The following is a 25246-nucleotide window of genomic DNA, read 5'->3' on the forward strand; positions in this document are numbered from 1 at the left end:
GTTGGTTTTTAAAAAATCTGTTATTCAGCACCGATCCTACACAGCCCACTACTTACTACCAGGACTGGGTATCGTGTCCAGTAAAGTTTGGGGGGCATTTCAACTTAAGTAACAGCTGTTCAGGTACCACAATGTTTTCCCTACTTCTACTGTTTCCTCAATTCCTCATCTATCTGGAAATATGAATACAAACAACACTCTTGAGTCAGACTCCTGTGATGAAATTCTCTTCTTGTAAACGGTAACAATCACTTAAGAAAACCCCCAGGTGACCCAAGGAAACAACGGGCTTTCCCCCCAGACCTCTGCTCGCCCTCTGGCCCCATAGTCCCGTCCCCTCGGTCTGTCTGGGAGCATCTGCTGCCGCTATCAGGACAGGAGACTCAGGTGAGCGCTCTTCACCTGCGGCAGGTGTGCCAGGCAGGCCCCGGAAGCCCAGGGCACAGCCTGTTCCCCTCTTGGGTCCAGGACGCACGAGCCCTACCTGCTCATCTGACAGGACCCCGCTGCTGACAAGCGCCCAGAGGCAGGACACAGCCGCTGTACGGATGGCCGCAGCCGTCCTCCCCGCGTGCCACTGCAGATTGGGGACGAAGATGTCCTTGATCAGGGTGTCCAGGTAGCCATGGAACTGTCTGGAGCGGAAGCAGGAGAGAGTGGGTGAGAGGGGCACCCAGACTCCCCGAAGGAAGCGCTTCCATTTGGGAAACGGACTGGGCGGAGGGAAAAGGCCAAACAGACAAAACGAGCGGAAATCGAACACTGGACGTTGAACGAGAGCCCCCGCGCCCCGGGGGAGTGGCCAGGGAGGGGACGTGGGGCTCTCTCCCACGGCTATCACGGGGCAGGGCTGCACTCGGGCTCCTGCCGCCTCTCCTGGGACTGGACCCTGGGGCTGGGGGTGTTTTCCAGCCTCCCTCCCACTCTGTGGCCGAGGGGCTTCCCCAACACCCCTCCTGGATCTAAGAAAAGGGTGGCCGCGCCACCCCGAGCACCGATGGGGCGTCAAGGCCCTCCCACAGGCGGCGACCTTACAGAGATGGGCCTCAAGGTCCCTGCAACCACGTGAGGTCCCTCTGACCACGCCCGCTACCTTGGCAAGAGGGCACTCTGGGGCTGCACGTATGGTCCCATGCGTCAAGACACCGGGAGACACGGATGTTCCCGCCAACATAGTCGGGGACCTTCCTCTCGACACGCCGTCAGGACAAACACAAAGCAAAACAAAATCCCAGCCCTGAGCTCCACTGGCTGGCCTGGCCACCCGGCAGCGGAGCCACACGTGAGGCCCCGTCCAAAAGCCCGGGGAAAAGCCTCAGCCCTCCGTATGACTCCTGTACCCCACGGGCCTCTGCTGATGGAGCAAGACGTATTCTGCTGAACAAAGGACTCATTGACTTGCTTCCCAGGGTCATTCCAGAGCACGCTTCACAGGGGGCTCCCGCCTCCAGCACCAGCTGCTTCGGGACCTGGACCAGCGTGAGGGCCTGTGAGCCCACGGCTGCGCCGTGCCCCCAGCAGGGGGCACTCCTGAGCCACCTGCGCTCCCGACAGTGGACCTGGTGCAGGGCGACTCACACACATTCCAGGTTTTCTACGTGCTTTAGTTTTTTAGCAAGGAGCTGCTGTTCCCTGCAAAGGGATTCACCAGGGGACTCTGGAAAGCTCAGCCCCGTGTCCTGGCTGAGGCGGCCCAGACGATGTGGCCACGAGGGCCTGAGGGCCGAGTGCTGGCCGTGAGGAGGGACGGGCAGTGGGACTCCAGTGATATGCTGGGAGCAGAAAAGGCACCGGACTCCGCAAGAATGAGTACCCTGCTTCCAGAGGACGCACACCTGTTCAAACGCAGCTGGGCCCCGAGACCAGGAAGCCCAGCCCGGGCAGGCCCACGGGCTCCTCCAGAGCCACCAGCGTCCGGGCCTTGCCCTGCGGGAGAAGCTCCGTAGCACCCCGCACGAGGGGCGGCACTGGGTGGTGTCTGGGCGCCCCGAGAGGGGAGCAGGCCTCCTTCACTGGGGGCCGCCCTCCAGCCAGGATGCCCCTGCGCCCGCCGTCCCCTGGCTGGGAGCCCTGCACCGGCTGTGCCGGTACCAGAGGCGCTTTTGGGGGTGGGGAGGGGCCGCATTCCTTTGCTCTCTCAGACTCCGCATTCTGTAACCCTGAGGTTCAAAACCAAGCAGGTGTTGCTTTCCAAAATCTTTCCTGCCTGTAAAAACAGTTAGTCCTTGCACTGGACAATTGTAAACTGAGCAGCTTTCTTCTCCTGATAGCGGTTTCTTTCCACAGGAAGCCTTCAAGGGCAGCTTCTTGAGGGAACTCGGTTCAAGAGCGGGGGCTTCGTTCCCGGGGGTTGGCTGTCCTCAGGGGGACGCAGCGGAGCAGGGCCCCGAGGGGTAGTGACTGATCCGCCAGCTCTCTCCTCACAGGGCAGCTGCCAGACCCAACTCAGTAACCTTTTTATAGTCTCTTCTAACCCTTGAAGTCTTTGCAGACAAGCAGGAAATAAAATTTCCTGCAATACAATGGGCTGGCTAGAGGCCCAAGAGCAGAGATCAGAGTAACATCCAGAGAAGTGAAGTCTGAATAATGACCCGTTATTTCCCTAGGAAAGTCCAGGACAGGCCGACGACAAAGATTTGCTCCCTCTCAGGGGATGGGTCCCCAAAGAGCAAACAGCATCTCACTGCCTGAAGCCCCACAGCCCATCCTGCCAGGACGCTGTGTCGCTTTGCAAAGGGAGAGGGTGGGGCCTGCTGATGGCTCTGCTCCGGGCCGCCTCACGTCCAGCCTGGGCCGCCCGCCTCCTTCCCTTCGGAGCCCCAAGCTGGAGGCCCGGGTGTTTATGCTGCCTCAAGTCCCTCCGGAGGAGAGGAGTTTCCTAAGTTCTAACCTTAACGGTCATTCAATCAATTCTCTGTGAGGCCTGAAAGGTACCAGAAGCCTTTTAAAGCTGAGAACAGCTAATGTATAAACCATTAGTAGTTAATGTTCCCTAAAACTTTTTCATTCAACGGAATTTTAAGGACCACAAGAACGCGACTGATTTAGTGTCTCTCTATGCGGTGCACTCGCTGCGGGGACTACGCCGTTTCCCTGGGGCGCTGGCTGTGTGGGGAGTCACACGACAGCAGGACCCAGAGCTCAGGGTCACCCCAGGTCCCACCTGAGACCTCAGTGCGGGGGCACGTGGGGACCACTCAGCCGCAGCACAGCGTGGGGGGCAGCATGGGGGGACTGCGTGGCGGGCAGCATGGTGGGGACTGCGTGGGGGGCAGAATGGGGGGACCGCATGGGGGCAGAATGGGGGGACCGCGTGGGGGGCAGCATGGGGGGACCGCGTGGGGGGCAGCATGGCAGACCACGTGTGGGTGGAGCCGACCTACCCCTGCGAGTCCACCGTCTCCCGGGCTCCCAGCAGCAGCCCCGACAGGGTGGAGAAGAGCTTCAGGCGCATGGGTGGGTCCCGGGCTGGCTGGAGGCAGCTCCTGAGGATGGGGACCAGCTGGGGCAAGGCTTCTCCGAGGGCAGGGCCTAGAGCACAGACAGGGGCCTCATTCCTATGTGGCAGGAGGATGGGAGGACGGAGCCCCGCAGCCACTCTGGCCGCGAGCGGAGGTGCATGCTGGGCACGGCCAGCGGACATGCACCCTCAGCTCCGGGAAGGATGCTCTCAGCACAGGACGCCAGGTTCCGCCTCTCCCTTTGACCCTCCCCCCACCATGGCTCTAATTGTTTGGTATGTAAGCTTTCTTTTTTTCCCTACATCTTACCAAATTCTTAAAAAAATTTAAAGTCAAGCAAACTTTTTTTTTTAATTTATTTTTAAAATTTATTTATTTTTGGCTGTGCTGGGTCTTTGTTGTGGTGCACGTGTTTCTCATTGTCGTGGCTCCTCTTGTTGTGGAGCACGGGCTCTAGGCGCGTGGGCTTCAGTAGTTGTGGTACGTGGGCTCAGTAGTTGTGGCTCGCGAGCGCAGGCTCACTAGCTGTGGCGCACGGGCTTAGTTGCCCGCGGCACGTGGGATCTTCCTGGACCAGGGCTTGAACCTGTATCCCCTGCATCGGTAGGCAGATTCTTAACCACTGCGCCACCAGGGAAGTCCCCAAGCAATCTTTTAAAGGTCAACCAAAACCCAACATTCAGACCATGTAGGCTGCTTGATGTCTGACCCTGAGCTTGGCAGCCAGCATCCTTTCCCATGCCTGTTACTAGATGAACAAATTGTGCCACTGTCCCCGAGCCTGGAAGGATCCCAGATGCAGTGACGGTGCTCAGGACCCGGACCTGCACGTGATGGGGAGAACACAGTCTCCGGGGTCTAGACGTGAGCCGCAGCTCAGAAGAATCGGGTCACCAGTTGCCCTCCCCGCCAGGCCCTGTGCTGACCCGGGACATCGTGTGTCAGAAGTGAAGCCGTCACCCTCAGGCCCTCTGGTTTACTCTCGGTCTGCTACTTCTGTACTCAGTCAGGACTTCAGTCTTTTCAGAGGCGTCACCTCAAAGCCCAGGGTCAAAGCAAAACAAGCGTGACTGGAGGGTCCACTGTAGCCCGAAGCTCTGCTGCTGCCAGGGTGCACTGTGGCCAGAAGCATGGCGTGCAAGACCGTGAGCTCGGAGTCCTGCTGCCCTGCCGGTCCTACCCTAACCCCCGGGATGGGAGGCCAAGCGGGCACAGAGGGTAGGCAGCACCTGGGGGAAGAGCACAGGGACGCCGCTGAAGAGCATGGGCCACACAGGACGCCACGCAAAGTCACGCTTTCAAGGTTTAATTAACATAGGGACTTCCCTGGTTGCTCAGTGGTTAAGAATCTGCCTTCCCGGGCTTCCCTGGTGGCGCAGTGGTTGAGAGTCTGCCTGCCAATGCAGGGCACGCGGGTTCGTGCCCCGGTCCAGGAAGATCCCACATGCCGTGGAACGGCTGGGCCCGTGAGCCATGGCCGCTGAGCCTGCACGTCCGGAGCCTGTGCTCCGCAACGGGAGAGGCCACAACAGTGAGAGGCCCGCGTACCGCAAAAATAACCCAAAAAACAAAAAACAATCTGCCTTCCCATGCAGAGGACGCAGGTTCGATCCCTGGTCCAGGAATGAACATGCTTCAGGGCAACTAAGGTCACGCGCCACAACTACTGAGCTCGCGCGCTCTGCAGCCCATATGCCGCAACTACTGAGCCCATGCACCACAACTAGAGAGAAGCCCATGTGCCACAACCAGAGAAGCCTGTGTGCTGCAATGAAGAGCCCACGTGCTGCAACGAAAGATTCCGCGTGCTGCAACTAAGACCCGACACAGCCAAATAAATAAATAAACAAAATTAAAAACGTACATTGGTCCTATGTCACACTCTTGAACTAATTCTTCCAAAAAAAAAAAAAAGGTTTAACATAAAAATGTGTGCCTGGGCAGACTTTAAAGACCCACGTTACAGCAAGTCTTCACTATAGAGTTCACAGCATCTTTTAAATTAAGGTTTTGTTCCTTAAAACAGCGGTTCTCCGCAGGCTGAGAGTGACCGTGAGTGACTCTGAAGAACCAGGCCTTGGCGTGCCGCCTCCTGGGTGGTGCTGAGCAGCTGTGCCCGTCTGTGCCGGGGCTGCTGGGGCCACCACGGGACCAGCGCTCCGAACCCCACCCGGGGCGCCCGTCTGAGGCTCACCTGAGTGAGCAAGCACCACGTCAAACTGCAGGAACCCCGTGGAGCGGCCGGTCCAGTCCCGGTGCGAGGCAGCCAGCCGCTCCAGGAGGGCGCCCACGTGCGCTCGGAAGAGGTCCTGGCTGCCGTCCACGCTCTCCACCGCAGCCAGCTCGGCCAGCGCCTCCTGAACCTGGGGGAGCAAGTGACAGGCTGGGACAATCCGATCTTGGGACTCACAGACCCCACTGGAGACCCGTCCTCACCACCTGAGGGAGGGAGAGCCACTCGGGCACACGCCACGTGGCCCGGGGCCCCCGCGACGCCCCTCCTGTCTGTATGAGAAATAATGAAATGGACAAACAATGGACAGGCAGTTCAGGCACAGTCCCCCCACCCCCCATGAGCACCACACGGGGCAGGGCAGTCCCTGCAGGGTGGGAGGCTCACCCTGGAGTCCCAGCCAGGCTCCATCTATGGAGAAGTGGGAGCAGGCGGTTTCAGGGCCGGCACTGAACAGACTTAAACCACGGGTGCCAAAGATGGGCCCACGTCCTCGCTCTCAGAGTGCTTCACCTGACCAGACCTCCGGGGACAGGGTGTCTGCTGCTCTGCGGGCACAGAGGAGACGGAGGACCGGACCCTCCTCCCCCAGGGCTTCGGGAACAGGACGCCCCCAGCACGCTGTGCAGCTGTCCCGGGGCCCCAGTCTGGCCTGCAGACTCACCCGTAATGACAGACTCGGCTTTTCTAGTATTTACAGCCCTACAGCGATGACCTCCCTGATGGGACACGTGCCCTCCGGAAAGGGGGTTTTTTAAGAGAGAAAGAAAACACAGTTTACGAAGGCCCCGGGGAAGGAGAGGGCAGGCGGGGAGCCTCCCGGACACAGTGTGGATGGAGAGGGGGAGACAGAACCAGGGGGAGAAGCCGGGTTCTCAGCTTGGGGAGAAGTGGTCAGACAGCCGGGTCTCTGGATGGTCCTCGCAGCCGCAGGGAGCTGGATGTCAGAAGATTTTAAGTTAAATACAGAGCCCGGGGCGGGGGGCACCTCCCGGGAGGTCCAGTGGTTAAGACTCCGTGTTTCCAATGCAGGGGATACAGGTTCGATCCCTGTTTGGTGAACTAAGATTCCACATGCCGTGCGGCACGGCCAAAATAATAAAGCAGCAAGGAAGTTCAATGGAGAAAAGAATTTGAAAAACAAATACAGAGCCAGGGGAATGGAAACAATTGTGTAAAGCTGGGCTGCAACCAACTAGGACAATCATGATATTATTTTCTCTCCTGACCTCCGGTGCATGTGTGTATTCCTAACCTCACTCAGATGCACATTTAAGACGAGGGAGGCCTCGTTTCTTGCCCGTTTCTCCAAGATTAAGCAGCCGGCCTCACTCTGAGATCCTGAAGCCAATGGGCAGTTGGAGGGAATTTAAAATCCCGTGTACCCCTGAGGCCGCCTAGAGAACGCATCACCCCGCATGTTCTAGACTCTTTCATCCTAGGTAGCCAGTTCGCTGGGCAAGCCCGAGGCTTGGAGTTTGACAGCAGAGACTGACAGATGGCAGCCTCCCGTCCAGGGGCTGAGGCAAAGCAGGAGGGCCCCCTCACCTTGGCACCAAGGCCTGCGGGTCCCCACAGCGCCAGGACAGTCACCAGCACCTCCATGAGCGGCACGCCGGCCCCTCGGCAGTCCTCCCGGCTCACGGACACCACGGCCTGCACGCACTGCAGCAGGCGCTCCCCGTACAGGTGCTGTGGAGAGAGCAGGGCACCGTCAGCGACCCCTGCACCCGCTCGGCGGCCCAGACGAGGCCCCACCGACCAGGGCCATGGAGCCACGGCGACCCCGCGAGTGGACTGGGCCAGGATTGTGGCACATCAGCCATAAAGAGGGCGGCCCTCTGCACAACAGGGAAACCGAATCCCTCTTGAATCCCTGAGAATCAAGGAATTCACGGCAGCTCCGTTAAGTGCTTAATGGTATTTGAGTTACATTTTTAAAAAGTTTGCATGTGTTAGTGACACACACTGTAGTAGTGACAAGTGGAAGGACAGGGAATCTGGATTTGCTCTCAGTACCCCAGCTCTTCCCACCCCACCCCCAAAGTCAGACAGAAGCTGGACCAAGGGGGACGTGGCTGGAACCGGGCGGCAGGCACGAGGGGTGCACACTGCTCCCCTCCCCTTCTGTGCACTTCTGAGTGTTTCTATAATACTAAGTTAAGAAAAATAAAATTCTGTGATTCAAAGATACTTCCAGACTGCCAGGGGTCAAGGTGACACCTCGGTTGGGTCGAGCCCTTCTCTCACCTCCCAGCCTCCAGCCTCATCCACTGTGAAATGGGGGCCAGAAGTGGGCACGGGGTGGGGGCCCCAGAGGAAGAACCGCCTAGAACACCCCTCCCACACGCCTGCTCTGCTATGTTTCATAAAGGACAGAGGGAACCAGGGCAAAATGCTTAAGTTTTTTTTTTTTTTTTACTATTGGGGGTGTGAGCTCAAAAGTTTGGTGAAGATTTGGCTAGACAATGGATTGGTTCTAAATTCTGAGTCAGCTCTAAAATCCTACGACTCATTCACAAGTGATATAAATCATAGAAGTTTAAACCAAAAATTCACTGTGGCATGTCCCCAGCCACTCAGGGGTCCTAACTCCCCCGAGAAGCCACAATTGGTGTTTTATTCAAACACTTACTTTTCCCGCAGCCCCATTTCTCTCAGACCTGGATTGACTGATTGATTGATTTTTTTGAGGGCATGGTTTTGGCTAATTTCTAAATGACCTACAATACATATTTAAGGAGCTACCATTCTTTCAATTAAAATAAACAGGGATTGGGACTTCCCTGGTGGTGCAGTGGTTAAGAATCCACCTGCCAGTGCAGGGTACACGGGTTCGAGCCCTGGTCTGGGAAGATCCCACATGCTAAGGAACAACTAACCCTGTGCGCCACAACTACTGAGCCTGCGCTCTAGAGCCCGTGAGCCACAACTACTGAGCCCGCGTGCCACAACTACTGAAGCCCACGCGCCACAACTACTGAAGCCCACGCACCTAGAACCCGTGCTCCGCAACAAGAGAAGCCACCACAATGAGAAGCCCGCATACCGCAACGAAGAGTAGCCCCTACTCGCTGCCTGTGCACAGCAATGAAGATGCGACGCAGACAACAATAAATAAATTTTTTAAATTATAAAAAAAAAAAGAACAGGGAGTTGCTCTCAGCATTGGCTGAGCGATCTCACAACACCTCCAGATGCTGGAACTAACCAAAGGTCTGTGTCCTTCACAAGCACTGCCCTCCTGCTGTGAACACGGCACCACCTCTGAGGAAACGGGGCCTAATGTTCACGGATTTCACGATATTTAACCAGAGGATTTTCAACACCTACCTACCTACCTACCTACCTACACACACACACACACACACACACACACACACACACACACACACAGAGAAAGAAAACAAGACACAGAGGGAACTGACACAGAGGGAGATGCCACAACTTCACCGGAGAAGGCGCCAGGCACTCCCATCCCAGACCCCACACCCGATTCCTGAGTAAACAGGAGGAAACGAGTTACTTCTGTTTTATCAACCGTTTCTGCATCTCAGTCCCGTCGATAAACAGCCAGATTTCAAAGCAGAGGCTCAGGTCCTGTCAGCTGAGCCCAGGCCCAGGCAGACGAGCAGAACGTCTCTGGGGCCCTGTTGGCTCAAGCCGGGGCTTTACATTTAGTTTGGTCTGGAAGCATTTGAGGCCTGTCCTCACAGTCCCTGGAGAACGACTGTAGGAGACACTAGGACGACCGCTCCCTGTGCGGAGGCCGTGCATCCTGGCCACAGGCGTGCGAGGATGGGAGTGGGTCGCACGACTGGGGTCGCACGGCTGGTCCCTTGGCCAAAGGCTGGAACGTGTCTAGAGAAACGTGTGTGGATGGAACTGTCAGGAAGGGGCCCCTCTGTTTGCAGGACCGAGTAAATCTTTCCTGGAAGGACTGGAGGAAGAGGAACCAAGTGTGCGCTCTGAACTAGATGGATCGAGGGACCAAGGTTTCCTGTAACAACACTCAGGTGTGAAAAGACGTTTCCTTTGCTGTACAGCTTGCAACACGTGTACTGAAACACCTACACAAACTTTCAAGCTGCACCTTCTAGAACAGAAATGCTTCTGGAATGAAAATCCTTGTTGGAACCAGTTGAGTAAAAATGTGGAACTTTTTTGCCCATTTTTAGATAATCATAGTTTATCTTAAAAATGGGTTTTGGGAAAAGTTGAAATATGGTTGAAAACACCAGGAGCAGGTGAAAAAGCCCACGAACGTCCCCCCTCCAAGACCTCTGTTCCATCCCCCCCATCTGTGTTTCAGAAGCTGCCTTATAGGCTTATTAAGATGGTTCCCACATGACTGTGAATGTATGTCAGAGTTAAGGCCAGATGCAGGTGTGGAAGTGCATCTCCCGGCAGCTGAGCGGTAGCTGGGCACCCCTGTGGTCCAGCTCTGTGGCCATGGCAGCCACTGTCAAGTGTCAGCTGTGCGGGGCCAGCTTCCCATGGCCCAGGGGGCCTGCAGTGCATGGGTCAGATGCCTGGCGAGGCAAACCCTCGTTGCTCTACAGAGAGATGGGAGGGTGACTGGCCAATGCAAAGACTCAGGGTTTAAGCCCATCACAGCCACATGAAAACAAGGTCGTTATTTTTCCTTCAACAGCAAACAATTGTAAATTATTCCAAATGACTAAGCCTAACTACCTACATTGTTTCAGCTTCAGATGTAATGGATTTACTGCTCAATTTAAGACAAAGCAAATCTGTAACCACCAAGCAGAGCTCCCAATAACGGTTGCCAGATCAGGTTGCCTGTTGGAAGCCCCGTTAGAAGCCAAGTGACCGGGGTAAGAATAAGCTCACCATGGAGACACCGCGTGCGACATGGACCAAGAGATGGGGCGTGGACTCACAGGTTCTCTGGGGGTGGGTGGGGTGGGGGTGGGGGTCTCCAGCTGAGACCACCCACAGCAGCGCCACCCATAGAGTGAACTGCCCTCGACGATGGACGCGCTCTATCTGACACCACCCAGTGCTGGCCACACGGGCTACTGGGCGCTCGACATGCGGCCAGCGTGACAGAGGAACTGCCTTTGCACTTTGTTTCATTTTACTTTAAACGGCCGCCATGGTGGATGGAGAAGAACGGGCCAGGAGACACGTGGGTCCAAACAGGAGGACATCAGGGCTGCATCCCAGCTACCACGCCGGTCAGATGTCCCCGAGAGGCCTGTGGGACTGACAACTGCTATGTGTGGATGGTCCCACAGGGGACCGAGTCACCATGGAGATGGATGGACTCTACGATCCCCCCAGCCCCACCCTCTCCCGCGCATGCTTACATTTTCAGACCCCTGGCAGATGTGAGCGTGGGCCAGCTCCATGGCGATGACCTTCACGTGCGGCCGGAGGGCCTCCCTCGGGCAGCCTCGGATGACGGAGGCAAAGACCAGGAGGCCGGAGGGGGAGGGAGACTTCCTCAGCATCGACAAGATCAACTTCAGAAACACCTCCGGGCTGACGAAGGTCCCGATCAGCTCTGCAGATCTCGTGCACTGAGGGCAGATGGAGGAGGCCTGAGGCTGCCGCCCCTCTCAGCCCCTCGCTGCTCTGCGTCTGCCGTGCCCGCTTTCACCTGCCAGAAACAGCCCTGCAGGCCCGTCTCTTCCTAACGTGCTCAAACACCCACGAAAACTGGTGAGTCCCCTCATGAGCTCAGAAGTGCCCGGGGAAGGAGTTCATGCCATTTGGCGTGGGCACGGCTGTCAGAGCGTCCTCTCTGAGGCCCGGCTGCCTGAGCTGGACTCATGGGGGCGGCTCTGCACGTCTGTCCGAGCAGTGACCACTGCAGTGGCCTGCGGGTGGAGGATGTGTTTACCTTCAGACACAGGGCCGCTCACCTGCACATGCTTAATTTAAAGAGAACCGTTAAACGCCTTTTTTATGGGCACGCAGGCTGGATGCAGAAGGCTGGGGAGAGCCCGGGGGCCACGGAAACATCTACACCTTCACACAGGGGCGACTGCGTGACTGCTGATACGTGTCCAAGTTCACACACTGCAGAACTAGGAAGGGTGCATGCAGCCCCTGAGGACAGCGGAATGCCACTCACACTGCGGACCACGGCCTTCTCCTCGTCGGCACAGGCGTGGAGCAGGGTGCGCAGGACGGGCTCCAGGTGCTGCGTGATGTGGCCTTCCGCGTGCAGCAGCAGTACCGCCAGCAGCTGTGCCGACTTCACCCTGGTCGCCACCACCCAGTCGGTGATGTCGTGACAGATGGCGGGAAGGATCTTGGAGAGGTTTCTGAAGACCAGCTCCCGGCAGCCCAGCCCCGGGCGGCTCCCTGTGGGTCATAAAGATGGATGGGAACCCGTGAAATTTACAAACAAGATCTCAACGATTCATGTACGAAGTCACTTACTACACATTCTTCACTTAAGGCACACCTACGGGTTTTATTTTGAGGTCTTAAAAAACTCAAACCAACTCTGAAGACAGAAATGACGCCACAAAGTGTCATAATTTACTTTAAGTCTTTACAGCGATCCTGAGGTGTGACTCACAGTAAACTACATGCTCGAAGGGCACAACCCTGAAGTTCTGACAGATGGATACCACTGTGAACCATCACGGCCATCAAGGTAACGCACACCTGCCACCCAGAAGGTCTCTGTGCTCCCGACGATGCCCTCCCCTGCCCCCGGGCAGCCCCGGTCGGCTTCCTGTCGCTATGGGGAGCCGCAATTTCCCGATTTTCTGTGAGTGCAGCTGCGCAGCACACGCTCCTCTCTGCCTGGCTTCCTCCGCTCCGAGGCCCAGCAAGTGGTGGGGGGCGCCGGCCCCTGCTCACTGCTGAGCAGCGTTCCAGCACACGGACAGACCACAGTCTGTCTGTCTACCTGCCGATGGACGTCTGAGCGGTTCTGCCGTGGGCTGTCGCCGACGAGACTTCTCTCGGGTGGGCGCCCTGGAGCGCCACGGCTAAGCACATGGAAGGTGGGCACTATACTGATTAAGAAATGGCCGAGCGGTTTTCCAACGCTGCTGCACTGCTGTCTGCCCTCCCCAGCCGTGCACGAGGCCTGAAGCTCCTCCACGTCTGCACCACACCTGGCATGGGCAGTCCTAGGTCAAGCCTCCAGGCAGGGAGGGGCATCTCCTTGTGGCTTTGATGTGCATTCTCCTCACGAGCAATGCCCTGGAGCACTGACTCATGGGCTTGTTTGACATCTGTGTGTCTTCAGTGACGTGTCTTTTCAAACTTTTTTTGCCACTAAAAAACTGGATTGTGTTCTTGATATTGAGATTGAGAGTTCTCTCTGTGCTCTGGACACAAAACCTTACGTAAACAATTTGCAAACGTCTCAGTCTGTGCCCTGTCGTTTCACTCTCTTAATGTCTTCCAAAGAGCAGAAGTTTTCATTTTGATGAAAAGCAATTTATCAGTCATTCTTTTGTGGAGTGTATTTAGGTCGTACCCTTAGATCCACATGGCATTTGGGGTTAATTTTCATTTATCAGGATGGTTGGATCCAAGCCCACTTTTTTTGCACATCCAGTGATTCCAGCACCATTGCTGGGACGTCTTTTCTCCCCTTGTCTTTGCAACTTGCCAAAATTCAGAGTCCACATGCCTGTGTCTGTTTCTGGACTCTGCTCTGTTCCACTGGTCTATCGGTCTGATTTTTTATTTTTTTAATTTATTTTTGGCTGTATTGGGTCTTCGTTGCTGTGCACAGGCTTTCTCTAGTTGTGGTGAGTGGGGGCTACTCTTCATTGCGGTGCACGGGCTTCTCACTGCAGTGGCTTCTCTTGTTGTGGAGCACGGGCTCTAGGCGCGTGGGATTCAGTAGTTGTGGCACACGGGTTCAGTAGCTGTGGCTCGCGGGCTCCAGAGCGCAGGCTCAGTAGTTGTGGCACACAGGCTTAGCTGCTCCATGGCATGTGGGATCTTCCTGGACCAGGGATCGAACCCGTGCGCCCTGCATTGGCAGGCAGATTCTTAACCACTGCGCCACCACGGAAGTCCATGTCAGTCTGTTTTTATGTTCATAACCTCACCATCTTGATTACTGCGTTTTATGTCTTAAAACCAGACGTACTCATCTTTCAACCTGGGCCTTTGTCTTCAAAGTTTTGGCTGTGCTAGGTCCTTTACGTTTCCTTGTGAATTTCAGGATAAGTTTCTCAATTTCTATAAAAAAGCCTTCGAGGATTTTGATTACAAGATTTTGACCTTAAAGACTCAAAACAACTCTAGAGATAGAAATGAGACCGTGACATGTCAAAGTTTAAAGCGTGTTTTAGTAAAAAGAACAGCTTGTACCATGAGGCCTCACTTTGAATTTTTGTTCCTGTTACTTTTCTCTTTTTATGGTATATGAGAGAATTAGTTCTAAATGTTTCAGATTCTGCTGGCGGTTTAAGTGAGCTTGTTACAATTTTGTAAAAAACAAAAAGGAAAACAATAAATGCCCTTTTCTTCCTGATGACATGTCCCTTGTGGAAAGTTTGTGGGATGAGGGGACAGGTTAGGACCGTCTGGGGAGTGGTCCACTGACAGGCGGGCACACGGCCTGAGAGGCATTTCCAGAGATGCGCGCCTCACTCTGAAGATGGCTCTGAAGCCTCCTTTCCTGTACTTGATACGGCAGACATGATAATTTAAAAGACGGTACATTCTCAAACTTTACTAAATCAGAAAAAACCCTGCTGGCAACTAATTTTTGTACCTTTTCCAAAACATGCGTGATTTCCCCTCATAGCAGTTGTGCGGCATGGGAGGTGAAGCTGCATGAATAAACATGTGGACAAAAAAAAAAAACACGGGCCTCCCAGGTATGGGGGAGGAGCCGCCTTCTGGGTCTCACAGCGAACAGCAGCAGGTGCACACGAGGCATGAGCAGTTGTCTTCATGCTGCCCTTCGTGCAAGGCGTCCCCTCCAGGGTGGCCGTCCGAGCCTGACTTCACCTGACCAGGGCTGGAGGGGCCTGCGGGCCCAGGTCCCGGTCCCTCCCATGGTGCTGCCTGTCTGACCTGGTGCATGTATACTAGGCTCTGTCCCTGCCAGCGGCACTCCACCATCACTCCACTGTAAGAAGACACCTGCAGACAGACTGCAGTGATACAGGCGTCCGATCAAGTTCAGTGGAAGGGACTTCGTTCCTAGACAGAAAGTGTTTCCAGAGCAGAAGAAACTAGACACGTGTGGGGTTGAGGGGCAAAGAGGGGGGCCGCAGCCCGGCGGGCAGGGGGCTTCCTTGGAAATGCAGCCCGGATCTGACTCAAGAGCTAAGGGAACACATGGCATGCCCGCGCACACACACGCACACGCGGGCGCTCACAGTCTGGCAGAGAACCACGACGAGGGGCAGGACGGGGGGTCCAGCAACGGGAGGCTCTGTTCTGAGGGTAGCATCACCCGGAACACGAGGACTGCATCTCACCGGCTACCTGTGTGTTTGCTTCTCCAGGTGAAGCTCACAGAACAGCTTTGTGAGATGACAAAGCACCACCCATTTCCAACGTTTCCCCATCAGGCTCACGCTCCTCGGCTGGCCGCGCCCTCACGTACCCAGGGAGGCCCGCCCAGGACCGCGAGGGAGGCCCTTCCCGCCGTCCGGCTCTACCTCCGGGACTCGCCCTGCTGCACCGCTGGCCTGGGCTGGCCGCGCTCACCTGGCGAGGGGTGGTGTGCGGGGGGTGGGCCAGCGAAGTCCAGCTTGTCCTTGAGGTCCTCCTCGTTCTCCATCTGCCAGCGCAGCCCGACCTGCTCCCAGAGGCCGGCTGCCTCACACCTGCCGCACAACACAGACCCGGGTCAGGGGGCGCCCTCGGGGGGGCGGCCGGGTCTCTGCCCGAGGGAGCCCACCAGTGAGTCTGCCACGCCTCCATCACTAACCCAAGCAAAGTGCTAAAGATGCAAAACTGTACTGTCAAAGTCCCATGGCCTCCAAGCACGCAGGATGCGGGGACACGGTGGCTCCCGCAAGCCTCTGGACCAAAGGAAACAACCACCGCCGTAAACAACAGCTTAGGAAAGCCAGCGCCTGTGAGGCGAGCAGGAGGGAGGCGCGCGGCGCGGCGGCTCTGGGGCGGGACGCGCTTGCCCTGGCACCCAGAACCTCGGCCTGTCCGCCACGTTGCCACTTACACGATCTCGGGGATCTCGTCGTCGAGGCTGCTCAGGAGAAGAGGGATGAGCCTGTGCAAGAACGAGTAGCGGTCCCGCAGGTGCAGCAGCCAGCCCCCGACCACGCGCGCCACCGCCTGGCGCACCTGCAGGCAGAGGAGGGTGAGCGGCCTGCACGCGCCTGGGGCCCGCGGCAGCCCAGGCCCCCGTGCGGGCACACAGAGGCCCCAGAGCCCGCTCCGGTGCTCTGGCAGCTCTGCATCCCCATCTCGGGCCTGGAGCGAGATGCTAGCACCCTAGGTCTCGCTGCTTCAACCCCTGTCCTCCGGGCTCAGGCCGGACCCTCCACTGGCCACGGCAGGTCCTGCAGCCCCGCCTCAGCCCTGTGGCACGTTTGCGGCCTCCTGTGTGGGAACCTCCTGGCTGGGCTGGGCACTGGCCGCCTATGTCCAAGAAGGTGACGTGCGTTCCTCTACCCACCTCACCCACTGCAGGGAAGAGGTGAGCTTCATGTCGCATGTGACCCGGGGAGCAGCAACAGGCCTCTGTTTTTATCATGTTCTGATTGGACCCAAGGATTCTGATGCCCGTTCCAGTTTAGTCGGGCAGGATCCCACCCACGGGGGCTCGGGTTACATCGCACCCCGCGGGCTCCCAAAGTAGCCAGCACTGGACGAGGAGCAGCCGCCCTGCCTCGGCTTCGGGTTCTCTACGTCACTGGAACTCACCTGGGAGGTAAGTTTCATTCTTTCATCCGCCCCTCCCCTCCCCTTCCATCTACCCCCCTCCCCGGGGCCCCCCCTGTCATTCCTGAGCGCCAGTGAGGGGCTGGGGGCCAACCAGACCTGCTCCCTCTCCCTTCCACCAGGGTTCTGGCCCAGGGCAGGTGCGCACAAGCGCCCAGGGCCTGAGCTGATCGCCTGTGGGGCGCCAGCAGTGGGGCAGGTGGGGCTGTTCCCAGGCAGGCTCCTGGGCAAACACCTATACGGTCACATCCTTGGAGCCTCAACAGCAGGGTCGGTGCTTTATCCCAGCTACACAAAGCACACAGAACTCCGTCTTCTAGATGAAACACCCACAATCAGAGACGAGCAATGTGCAGAGGGAGCGCCCGACGGTCAGGGCGAGCCTGGGGCAACCGAGGGCACGTGCCTGCTTATGGGCAGTGACTTAACCTGAGCTGGGTGCTCTCACCTGGATGGTGCACTCAGGGGACCGGGGCCTTTCTGGGCCTGGAGGAAGCTGTGACAGCCCTGCTGCACCGGGACACCACCCCTTCCCACCTCCTTGGACATATCCTGCAGACCTCAAGTGACCAGGCTCCCGAGGGAAAAGCGAGGCCATCCCTCTGGGTCCCCTGCTGAGAAAGTAGAGAGGGACGGGCCTCTCATCACTTCCTGGGTAAGTGATCAGAGCCTCTAATCTTCCTGTGTAATAGAACAGGCACCTGGAGCCATTCTGGCTGTCTGCACACACTCTAGCAAAACTGTCCTGACTCGTGCAAGTTCAATGTTTCATTGTATAAAGTAACTGTGACCAGCACAGAGAAAGGTGCTCAACATCACTAATCACTAATCCTCAGGAAAATGCAAGTCAAAACCACAGGGAGATACCAGCTCACGGATGCAGAGGAACTGGATCCCTTGTACATTGCTGGTAGGAATGCAAAGCAGTGCAGCCACGTGGAACACAGTTTGGTGACTTCAACAAGCTGCACATGTGTTACTGTAGGACGGACACAGCAATTCCACTCCTGAGTGTTTACTCGAAAGAAGTGAAGCAGGACTCAAACGGATCCCTGCACACCATCGTCCTCAGCATCCCTATGCACAACAGCTAAAGGTGGCAACAACCCAAGAGTCCGAGGACGGATGAATGGAGGAACACAGTGTGGTCTGTCCACACGGTGGATGCTACTTAGCCTTAAAAGGAGCAAAGCACTGACACCTGCCACAGATGGGTGGACCTCACCAACACAATGCTGAGTGAGAGAGGCCTGCCACAACAGACCCCATCCTGATTCCACTTACATGAAACAGCTAAATTGTCAGATCCAGAGAGACAGAAAGATTAGAGGTCATCAGGGGGTGGGGGGGACGGGGAGTAATTGCTTAATGGTCACAGTTTCTGTTCGCGATGATAAAAAAAGTTTTGGATGGTGGTGATGGTTGCACAGCACTGTGAATGTCCTTAATGTCACTGAACTGTGCACTTCCTGGGTAAGTGATCAGAGCCTAAAAAAATGGCTAAAATGGCAAATTTTGTTATAAACATTTTACAAAAAAATTTAAAATTAATGATGTAATATATCAAAAACATTGAACGCTTTAAGTGAGGGAATTGTATGGTATATAAATTATGGCTTGATAAAGGTGTTTTAAAAAATGAAACAAATCAAAATAAAGAGTTAATTATAAGGGAGCCCCCATAAGACGATCAGCTGATTACTCTACAGAAATGCTGCAGGCCAGAAAGGAGTGGCAAGATATATTCAAAGTCCTGAAAGGGAAAAATCTGCAACCCAGGATACTCTATCCAGCAAGATTACCATTTAGAATAGAAGGAGAGAAAAAGAATTTCTCAGACAAGCAAAAACTAGAAGAACACAGCAATACTAAACCTATCCTAAAAGAAATATTGAAAAGTCTTCTCTAGATAGAAAAGAAGCGAGAAGCTATAGGAAAGAGAAAAATCACAATTGGAAAGTAAATCACTTAAATAAGCCAGTATACAGGTTAAAAAAAAATGTAAAAAATTTTTGTGACAGCAACAATAGCCACAATGAATGACGAAAGGATAACTATGAAGATATAAAAGAGGACATCAAAATCATAAAACGTGGGCAAGATGAAGATGTAAAAGAGGACATCAACATCATAAAACATGGGCGAAAAAAAAAACAAAAAACAAAAACGTGGGCATGAGGAGTAAGAAAATGTCGATTTTTTTCTTTTAGAATGTGTTTGAGCCCCTAATGACTATCAGTCTAAAGCAAGTAGATATAACTATGGGTTAACATACTTGAAAAACAGGGTAACCACAAATCGAAAACATACAACAGATTCACAAAACCCAAAAAGAAGAGAACACAAGCATAATATAAAAGGAAATCATCAAATCTCTGGCTAGGCTCACCAAGAAGAAAAGAGAGAGGTCCCAAATAAATAAAATAAGAAATGAAGAAGGAAAAATAACAACATACTGCAGAAATACAAAAGACCATAAGAGAATACTATGAACAATTATATGTCAACAAATTTGACAACCTAGAAGAAATGGACAAGTGTCTAGAAACATACAGCTCACCAAAATTGAAACAAGAAGAAATAGAAAACTTAAACAGACCAATTACTAGAAGTTAAGTAGAATCTGCAATAAAAAAGCTCCCTGGGCTTCCCTGGTGGTGCAGTGGCTGAGAATCTGCCTGCCAATGCAGGCGACATGGGTTCGAGCCCTGGTCTGGGAAGATCCCACATGCCGCGGAGCAACTGGGCCCATGAGCCACAATTACCGAGCTTGCGCGTCTGGAGCCTCTGCTCCGCAACAAGAGAGGCCGTGATAGTGAGAGGTCTGCACACCGCGATGAAGAGTGGCCCCCGCTTGCCACAACTAGAGAAAGCCCTCGCACAGAAATGAAGACCCAACACAGCCATAAATAAATAAATAAATAAAGTAATTAATTAAAAAAAAGAAAAAGCTCCTTGCAAGGAATTCCCTGGTGGTGCAGTGGTTAGGACTTGGCGCTTTCACTGCCAGGGCCCAGGTTCAATCCCTTCTTGGGGAACTAAGATCCCACAAGCTGCATGGTGTGGCCAAAAACAAACAAACAAAAACAAAAACAAAACAAAAACTCCCTGCAAACAAAAATCCAGGACTGGGTGGCTTCACTGAGGAATTCTACCAAGCATACAAAGAATGTACACCTATCCTCCTCAAACTCTTCCAAAAGACTGAAAAGGAGGTAACACTCCCAAAGACATTCTATGAAGCCACCATCACCCTGATACCAAAATCAGACAAAGACACCACCAAAAAAGAAAATTATAGGCCAATATCTTCCATGAATATAGATGCAAAAATTCTCAACCAAATATTACCAAACCCAATCCAAGAACACATAAAAAAGATCATACACCACGACCACGTTGGACTCATCCAGGGTCACAAGGCTGGTTCAACATACGCAAATCCATCAATGTGAAACACCACATCAACAAAAGACAAAAACCACATGCTCATCTCAAGAGATGCAGAAAAAGCATTTGATAAAATTCAACATCCATTCATGATAAAAACTCTTACCAAAGTGGGTATAGAAATAACATATCTCAACATAATAAAAGCTATTTGTGACAAACCCACAGCCAACACAATACTCAATGGTGAAAAGCTGAAAGTCTTCCTCCACTCTCACCACTTCTATTCAACATATATTGGAAGTCCTAGCCACAGCAATCAGATAAGAAAAAAGAATAAAAGGTATCCAAGTTGGAACAGAAGAGGTAAAATTCTCACTATATGCAGATGACATGATACTATATTTAGAAAACCATGAAGACTCCACACAAAAACTACTAGAACTGATGAACAAATTCAGCAAAGTAGCAGGATACAAGATTAACATACAGAAATTGGTTGCATTTCTTTACACTAACAATGAAACATCATAAGGAAACTAAAACAAAAAAAACTTTTAAAAATTGCAACCAAAAAATTAAAATACTTAGGCATAAATCTAACCAAGGAGGTAAAAGACTTACGTGCTGAAAGCTATAAAACATAAAGAAATCTATAGATTTAATGTGATACCTATCAAATTACCCATGACATTTTTCATAGAGTGAGAACAAGTAATCCTAAAATTTACATGGAATCATAAAAGATCCAGAATTGCCAAGGCAAACCTGAGGAAAAAGAAAAAAGCAGAAGGCATAACCCTCCCAGACTTCAGACAATACTATGAAGCTACAGTAATCAAAAGAGCATGGTAGGGGCTTCCTTGGTGCAGTGGTTAAGAATCCGCCTGCCGGGCTTCCCTGGTGGCGCAGTGGTTGAGAGTCCGCCTGCAGATGCAGGGAACACGGGTTTGTGCCCCGGTCCGGGAAGATCCCACATGCCGTGGAGCGGCTGGGCCCGTGAGCCATGGCCGCTGAGCCTGCGCGTCCGGAGGCTGTGCTCCGTAACGGGAGAGGCCACCGCAGTGAGAGGCCTGCGTACCGAGAAAAAAAAAAGAATCCGCCTGCCAATGCAGGGGACACGGGTTCAAGCCCTGGTCTGGGAAGATCCCACATGCCGCAGAGCAACTAAGCCCATGCGCCACAAGAAGCCACTGCAACAAGAAGTCCGTGCACTGCAACAAAGAGCAGCCCTCGCTCGCCACAACTAGAGAAAGCCCATGTGCAGCAACGAAGACCCAACGCAGCCAAAAATAAATTTATTAAAAAAAAAAAAAACAGCATGGTATTGGCACAAAAACAAACATATGGATCAATGGACTAGAGAGCCCAGAAATAAACCCACACAACTATGGACAATTAATCTTTGACAAAGGAGGCAAGAATACACAATGGGGAAAAGATGGTCTCTTCAGCAAGTGGTGTTGGGACAGTTGGACAGGCGCATGTAAATCAATGAAGTTAGAACACACTCTCTCACCATACACAAAAATAAACTCAGAATGGCTTAAAAACTTAAACATAAGACATGACACCATAAAACTCCTAGAAAAGAACATAAGCAAAACATTCTCTGACATAAATCATACAAAGGGTCAGTCTCCAAAGCAACAGAAATAATAGCAAAAATAAACAAATGGGACCTAATCAAACTCACAATCTTTTGTACAGCCATGGAAACCATAAACAAAACGAAAAGATGACCTATGGACTGGGAGAAAATATTTTCAAATGATGTGACCGAGGGATTAATTCCCAAAATATACAAACAGCTCATACAGCTCAACAACAAAAAACCAAACAACCCAATCGAAAAATGGGCAGAAGACCTAAATAGACATTTCTCTAAAGAAGACATACAGATGGTCAACAGGCACATGAAAAGATGCTCAACATTGGTAATTATTTGAGAAATGCAAATCAAAACTACAGTGAGGTATCACCTCACACAGGTCAGAATGGCCATCATTAAAAAGTCTACAAATAACCAATGCTGGAGAGTGTGGAGAAAAGGGAACGCTCCTACAGTGTTGGTGGGAATGTAAGTTGGTGCAGACACTATGGAGAACAGTATGGAGGGTCCTCAAAAAACTAAAGCTATAGCTAACATATGATCCAGCAATCCCACTCCTGGGCATATATCCAGAGAAAGCCATAATTCGAAAAGATTCATGCACCCCTATGTTCACAGCAGCACTATTCACTATAGCCAAGACATGGAAACAACCTAAATGTCCACGGACAGATGAATGGATAAAGAAGATGTGGTACATATATACAGTGGAATATTACTCAGCCGTAAAAAAACAATGGAATAATGCCACTTGCAGCAACACGGATGAACCTAGAGATTGTCATACTAAGTGAAGTAAGTCAGAGAAAGACAAATACCATGTGATATCACTTATATGTGGAATCTAAAATATGACACAAATGAACCTATCTATGAAACAGAAATAGACTCAGACATAGAGAACACACTTGTGGTTGCCAAGGGGGAGGAGGGTGGGAGAGGGATGGAGGGGGAGTTTGGGATGAGCAGATGCAAACTAGTACATACAGGATGGGTAAACAACCAGGTCCTACTGTAGAGCACGGGGAACTATATTCAACATCCTGTGATAAACCATCATGGAAAAGCGTCTAAAAGACAACGTACATATATGTCTAACTGAATCACTTTGCTGCACAACAAATTAACACAACGTTGTAAATGAACTATACGCCAATAAAAAAAAAAGAAGAAAGAAACAAATCAAGAACGTGTGGTTGGAGGCAGGGTGGGTTGCTGCGAGCGGCCTGGGGCCAGACCCAGGCCTGGAGTGGGAGGCCAGCTCCAGCTGGGGGCCCTGCGTACCTTACAGCAGCCCCAAGCCTCAGACGTGGAGGACTTCCGTGGGAAGGAATGAGATGATCTTTAATGTATGGATGCACAGGACACGAGGAGGCTGGCACTCCTGCTGTCGGGGCCACAGGGGCCACGGGCCGACCACCCTGCAAGTCCCCCACCGGCAACCACCGCTCCTCCCACCCCAAGGGACCGGAGCCCTTCACCCCATCCTCCCTTTGGGAGAGAGCCTGCCCTCACAGCCTTCACTCTGCTCCCCACGGCCTCAAATCCATGACACGCCCTCTGAGCTGGCTTCTGCCAACAAAAGAGCCGGTTCTCTCACCTCCACCTGCCTGCCTGTCTTGTCTGTCTGTCTCTCCTCAGGCCCCAAAGCCAATGGAAGGAATTACCCCAACACACCAACCCTGGCTCCATCCTCCTCCCAGGCCTCGTTTGCCAACCTCTGCGGCTTTTTGATTAAATCACCTTGATGGAGAAGGATGTTACAGATGCTTCTGCAAACCGTGGAAATACTCAGTTTAGAGTTTCTTCCTAAAAGGAAGCAGTCCTTAACAAATATATTAAGACAACTCAGGTCTCCCCCAGCTTCTCAAAGACGTGCAATAGGAACACCTGTGACCGCGAATGATGGAAGGACACTTAACGTCACATATAGCGGCTTTAAAAAGACAAAAGTGAGGGAGTGACAAATAGCACGCTGACACACTTCTGGTGGAGAAAAGGGACTGCCTGGAGGAGAAACTCTGGTTACCTGCGGGACATCGTCAAAGAGCCGCTGAGCAAAGTGAGGAAGGACGTCGTCCACTGACTTCCCGCTGCCAAACTGGATCACCGTGCCCGTGGCCTCGATGACGGCCACCCGCACCTTCCAGTGCTGGTGGGAGATGGACTGCATCAGGGGGCCGATCAAGGACTCCGACTGCATGTGGAAGTGGTCTGTGGGACGGGGAGACCATCAGTCACCAGGGGAGCCTGTGAGCATCAACCCTGGCCTAGTTCCCTTGGGCTGGCCACACACAGCTTTGTACCCCAGCACCAGAAGAGGTGCAGAGTTGGGCGTGTGACCCAAACAACACCTCTCCGACCCAGAGACTTGGGAGGACCAAAGGGAAAAGGCCGGGGCTGGACCCATCTCAGCTGAACACAAGAGCTGGGAGGGGAGAACCTGAAGCTGCAGATGGCTGCGACAGGCACTCCAGAGTACGCTGAGTGGGGAGACACTGCGCGTCCCCACCTCTGGATGAGTCTGCAGCCAGACACCCAGCACGACCGCAGGAAGCTGGATCAGCACCGCCTCAGGCAAAGCCACCCCACTTCCTAAAGGCCTCACAGGAAGTCACGACCAAGGGCTCTTCGTGACAGCCAAGCGAACCCTCTGGTTTAGCAGTTGTGCCGCTGCTTGAGACCCTTCTGTAAGGTCGCTATTTCTGTGATACTTGGGGTGAGTTCTTTCAGCGTTCGTGTCCTGAGATCAAGGCAGGCTTCGGTCCACTACTGCCCAGTGTGCGGGGAGCCAGAGGAGAGACCCCGCGCGCACAACTGGGGGGGTGGGGGACAGAGGGGACGGCGTTGAGACGGGGAGATGCTTCACTCGGCAACCAGCGAGCATCCACTGCGGGCAGGCACTGCGCTCCGGGCTGCGGGTGGAACAGGGTGCGGACGAGGGCGGGCTTGGGGAGGGGGCGACGTGGGAGGAAACAAGGGCGGGCACCTGGCGTGGCGCGCGCCAGGTCCGCGGCGCACTCGCAGCTCTCTCGGCGCACGGCGGCGAAGGGGTCAAGCAGCGTGCAGCGCAGCACGCGCACCGCGTCGTCCAGGTGGGGCGCGAGCGCAGCGCCGCTCAGGCGTACGGCCAGGTGGAGCAGCTGCACTAGCGCCAGGCGCAGCTCCTCGCAGACCTCGGGCGGTGGGCGGCGCGCGGGCTCGGGGCCGGCCAGGCGCGCGGCGAGAGCGGGCAGGAGGCGCGGGAGGGCGTCACGGGGCCGGGCGGCTCGCCGCAGGCCCAAGTCCAGCAGGTGCACGGCCAGCGCGCGGCAGCCCTCGGCCGGGTCGGCCAGGCAGCGCAGCAGGCGCGGCAGCAGCAAGCGCGCCCACGGGCCCTGAAAGGCGGCGGCTGCGGCGGCGGGGTCGCCGTCGGGCGCCTCGGGCCGCGCCGCCTCCAGGGTGCGCTGCAGCGCCTCCAGCGCGCGCCGCCGGCCCAGCTTGCTGTCGGCCTCCAGACCGGGCAGCATGCGGCTTAGTACGCGGCTTAGCTCCGCCGCCTCGGCCGTCTCGGCGGCTTCCGCCGGGTCCGGGGACGCCGCGGCCTCGGTCGCCACCAGCGCCGCCATCTCCCCCGCGTTGCTAGTCACCAGGGGAGACCGGCGCTTTTACGACGGTCGCGGCGCGGAATACGGCGCG

The 25246-nt window shown here is 54.2% G+C and overlaps 1 protein-coding gene across 1 annotated transcript in view; it reads right to left on the reverse strand.

Annotated features, from left to right (window-relative positions):
- Window positions 1-25204, reverse strand: part of DNAAF5 (dynein axonemal assembly factor 5) — a 35767-nt gene extending 10563 nt beyond the window's left edge. The window contains exons 1-10 of the mRNA XM_060123525.1: window positions 24558-25204; window positions 23598-23782; window positions 15842-15966; window positions 15367-15485; window positions 11798-12030; window positions 11028-11240; window positions 7243-7386; window positions 5656-5824; window positions 3384-3531; window positions 485-635 (exon numbers count right to left, since the gene is read on the reverse strand). Coding sequence (XP_059979508.1) covers window positions 485-635; window positions 3384-3531; window positions 5656-5824; window positions 7243-7386; window positions 11028-11240; window positions 11798-12030; window positions 15367-15485; window positions 15842-15966; window positions 23598-23782; window positions 24558-25176 — 2106 coding nt within the window. The 5' untranslated portion in view covers window positions 25177-25204. The remainder of the gene's footprint in view (window positions 1-484; window positions 636-3383; window positions 3532-5655; window positions 5825-7242; window positions 7387-11027; window positions 11241-11797; window positions 12031-15366; window positions 15486-15841; window positions 15967-23597; window positions 23783-24557) is intronic.
- Between the last annotated feature and the right edge of the window lie 42 nt (window positions 25205-25246).

Source organism: Lagenorhynchus albirostris, chromosome 15 (genome assembly GCF_949774975.1).
Source record: "Lagenorhynchus albirostris chromosome 15, mLagAlb1.1, whole genome shotgun sequence".
NCBI lineage: Eukaryota > Metazoa > Chordata > Mammalia > Artiodactyla > Delphinidae > Lagenorhynchus > Lagenorhynchus albirostris.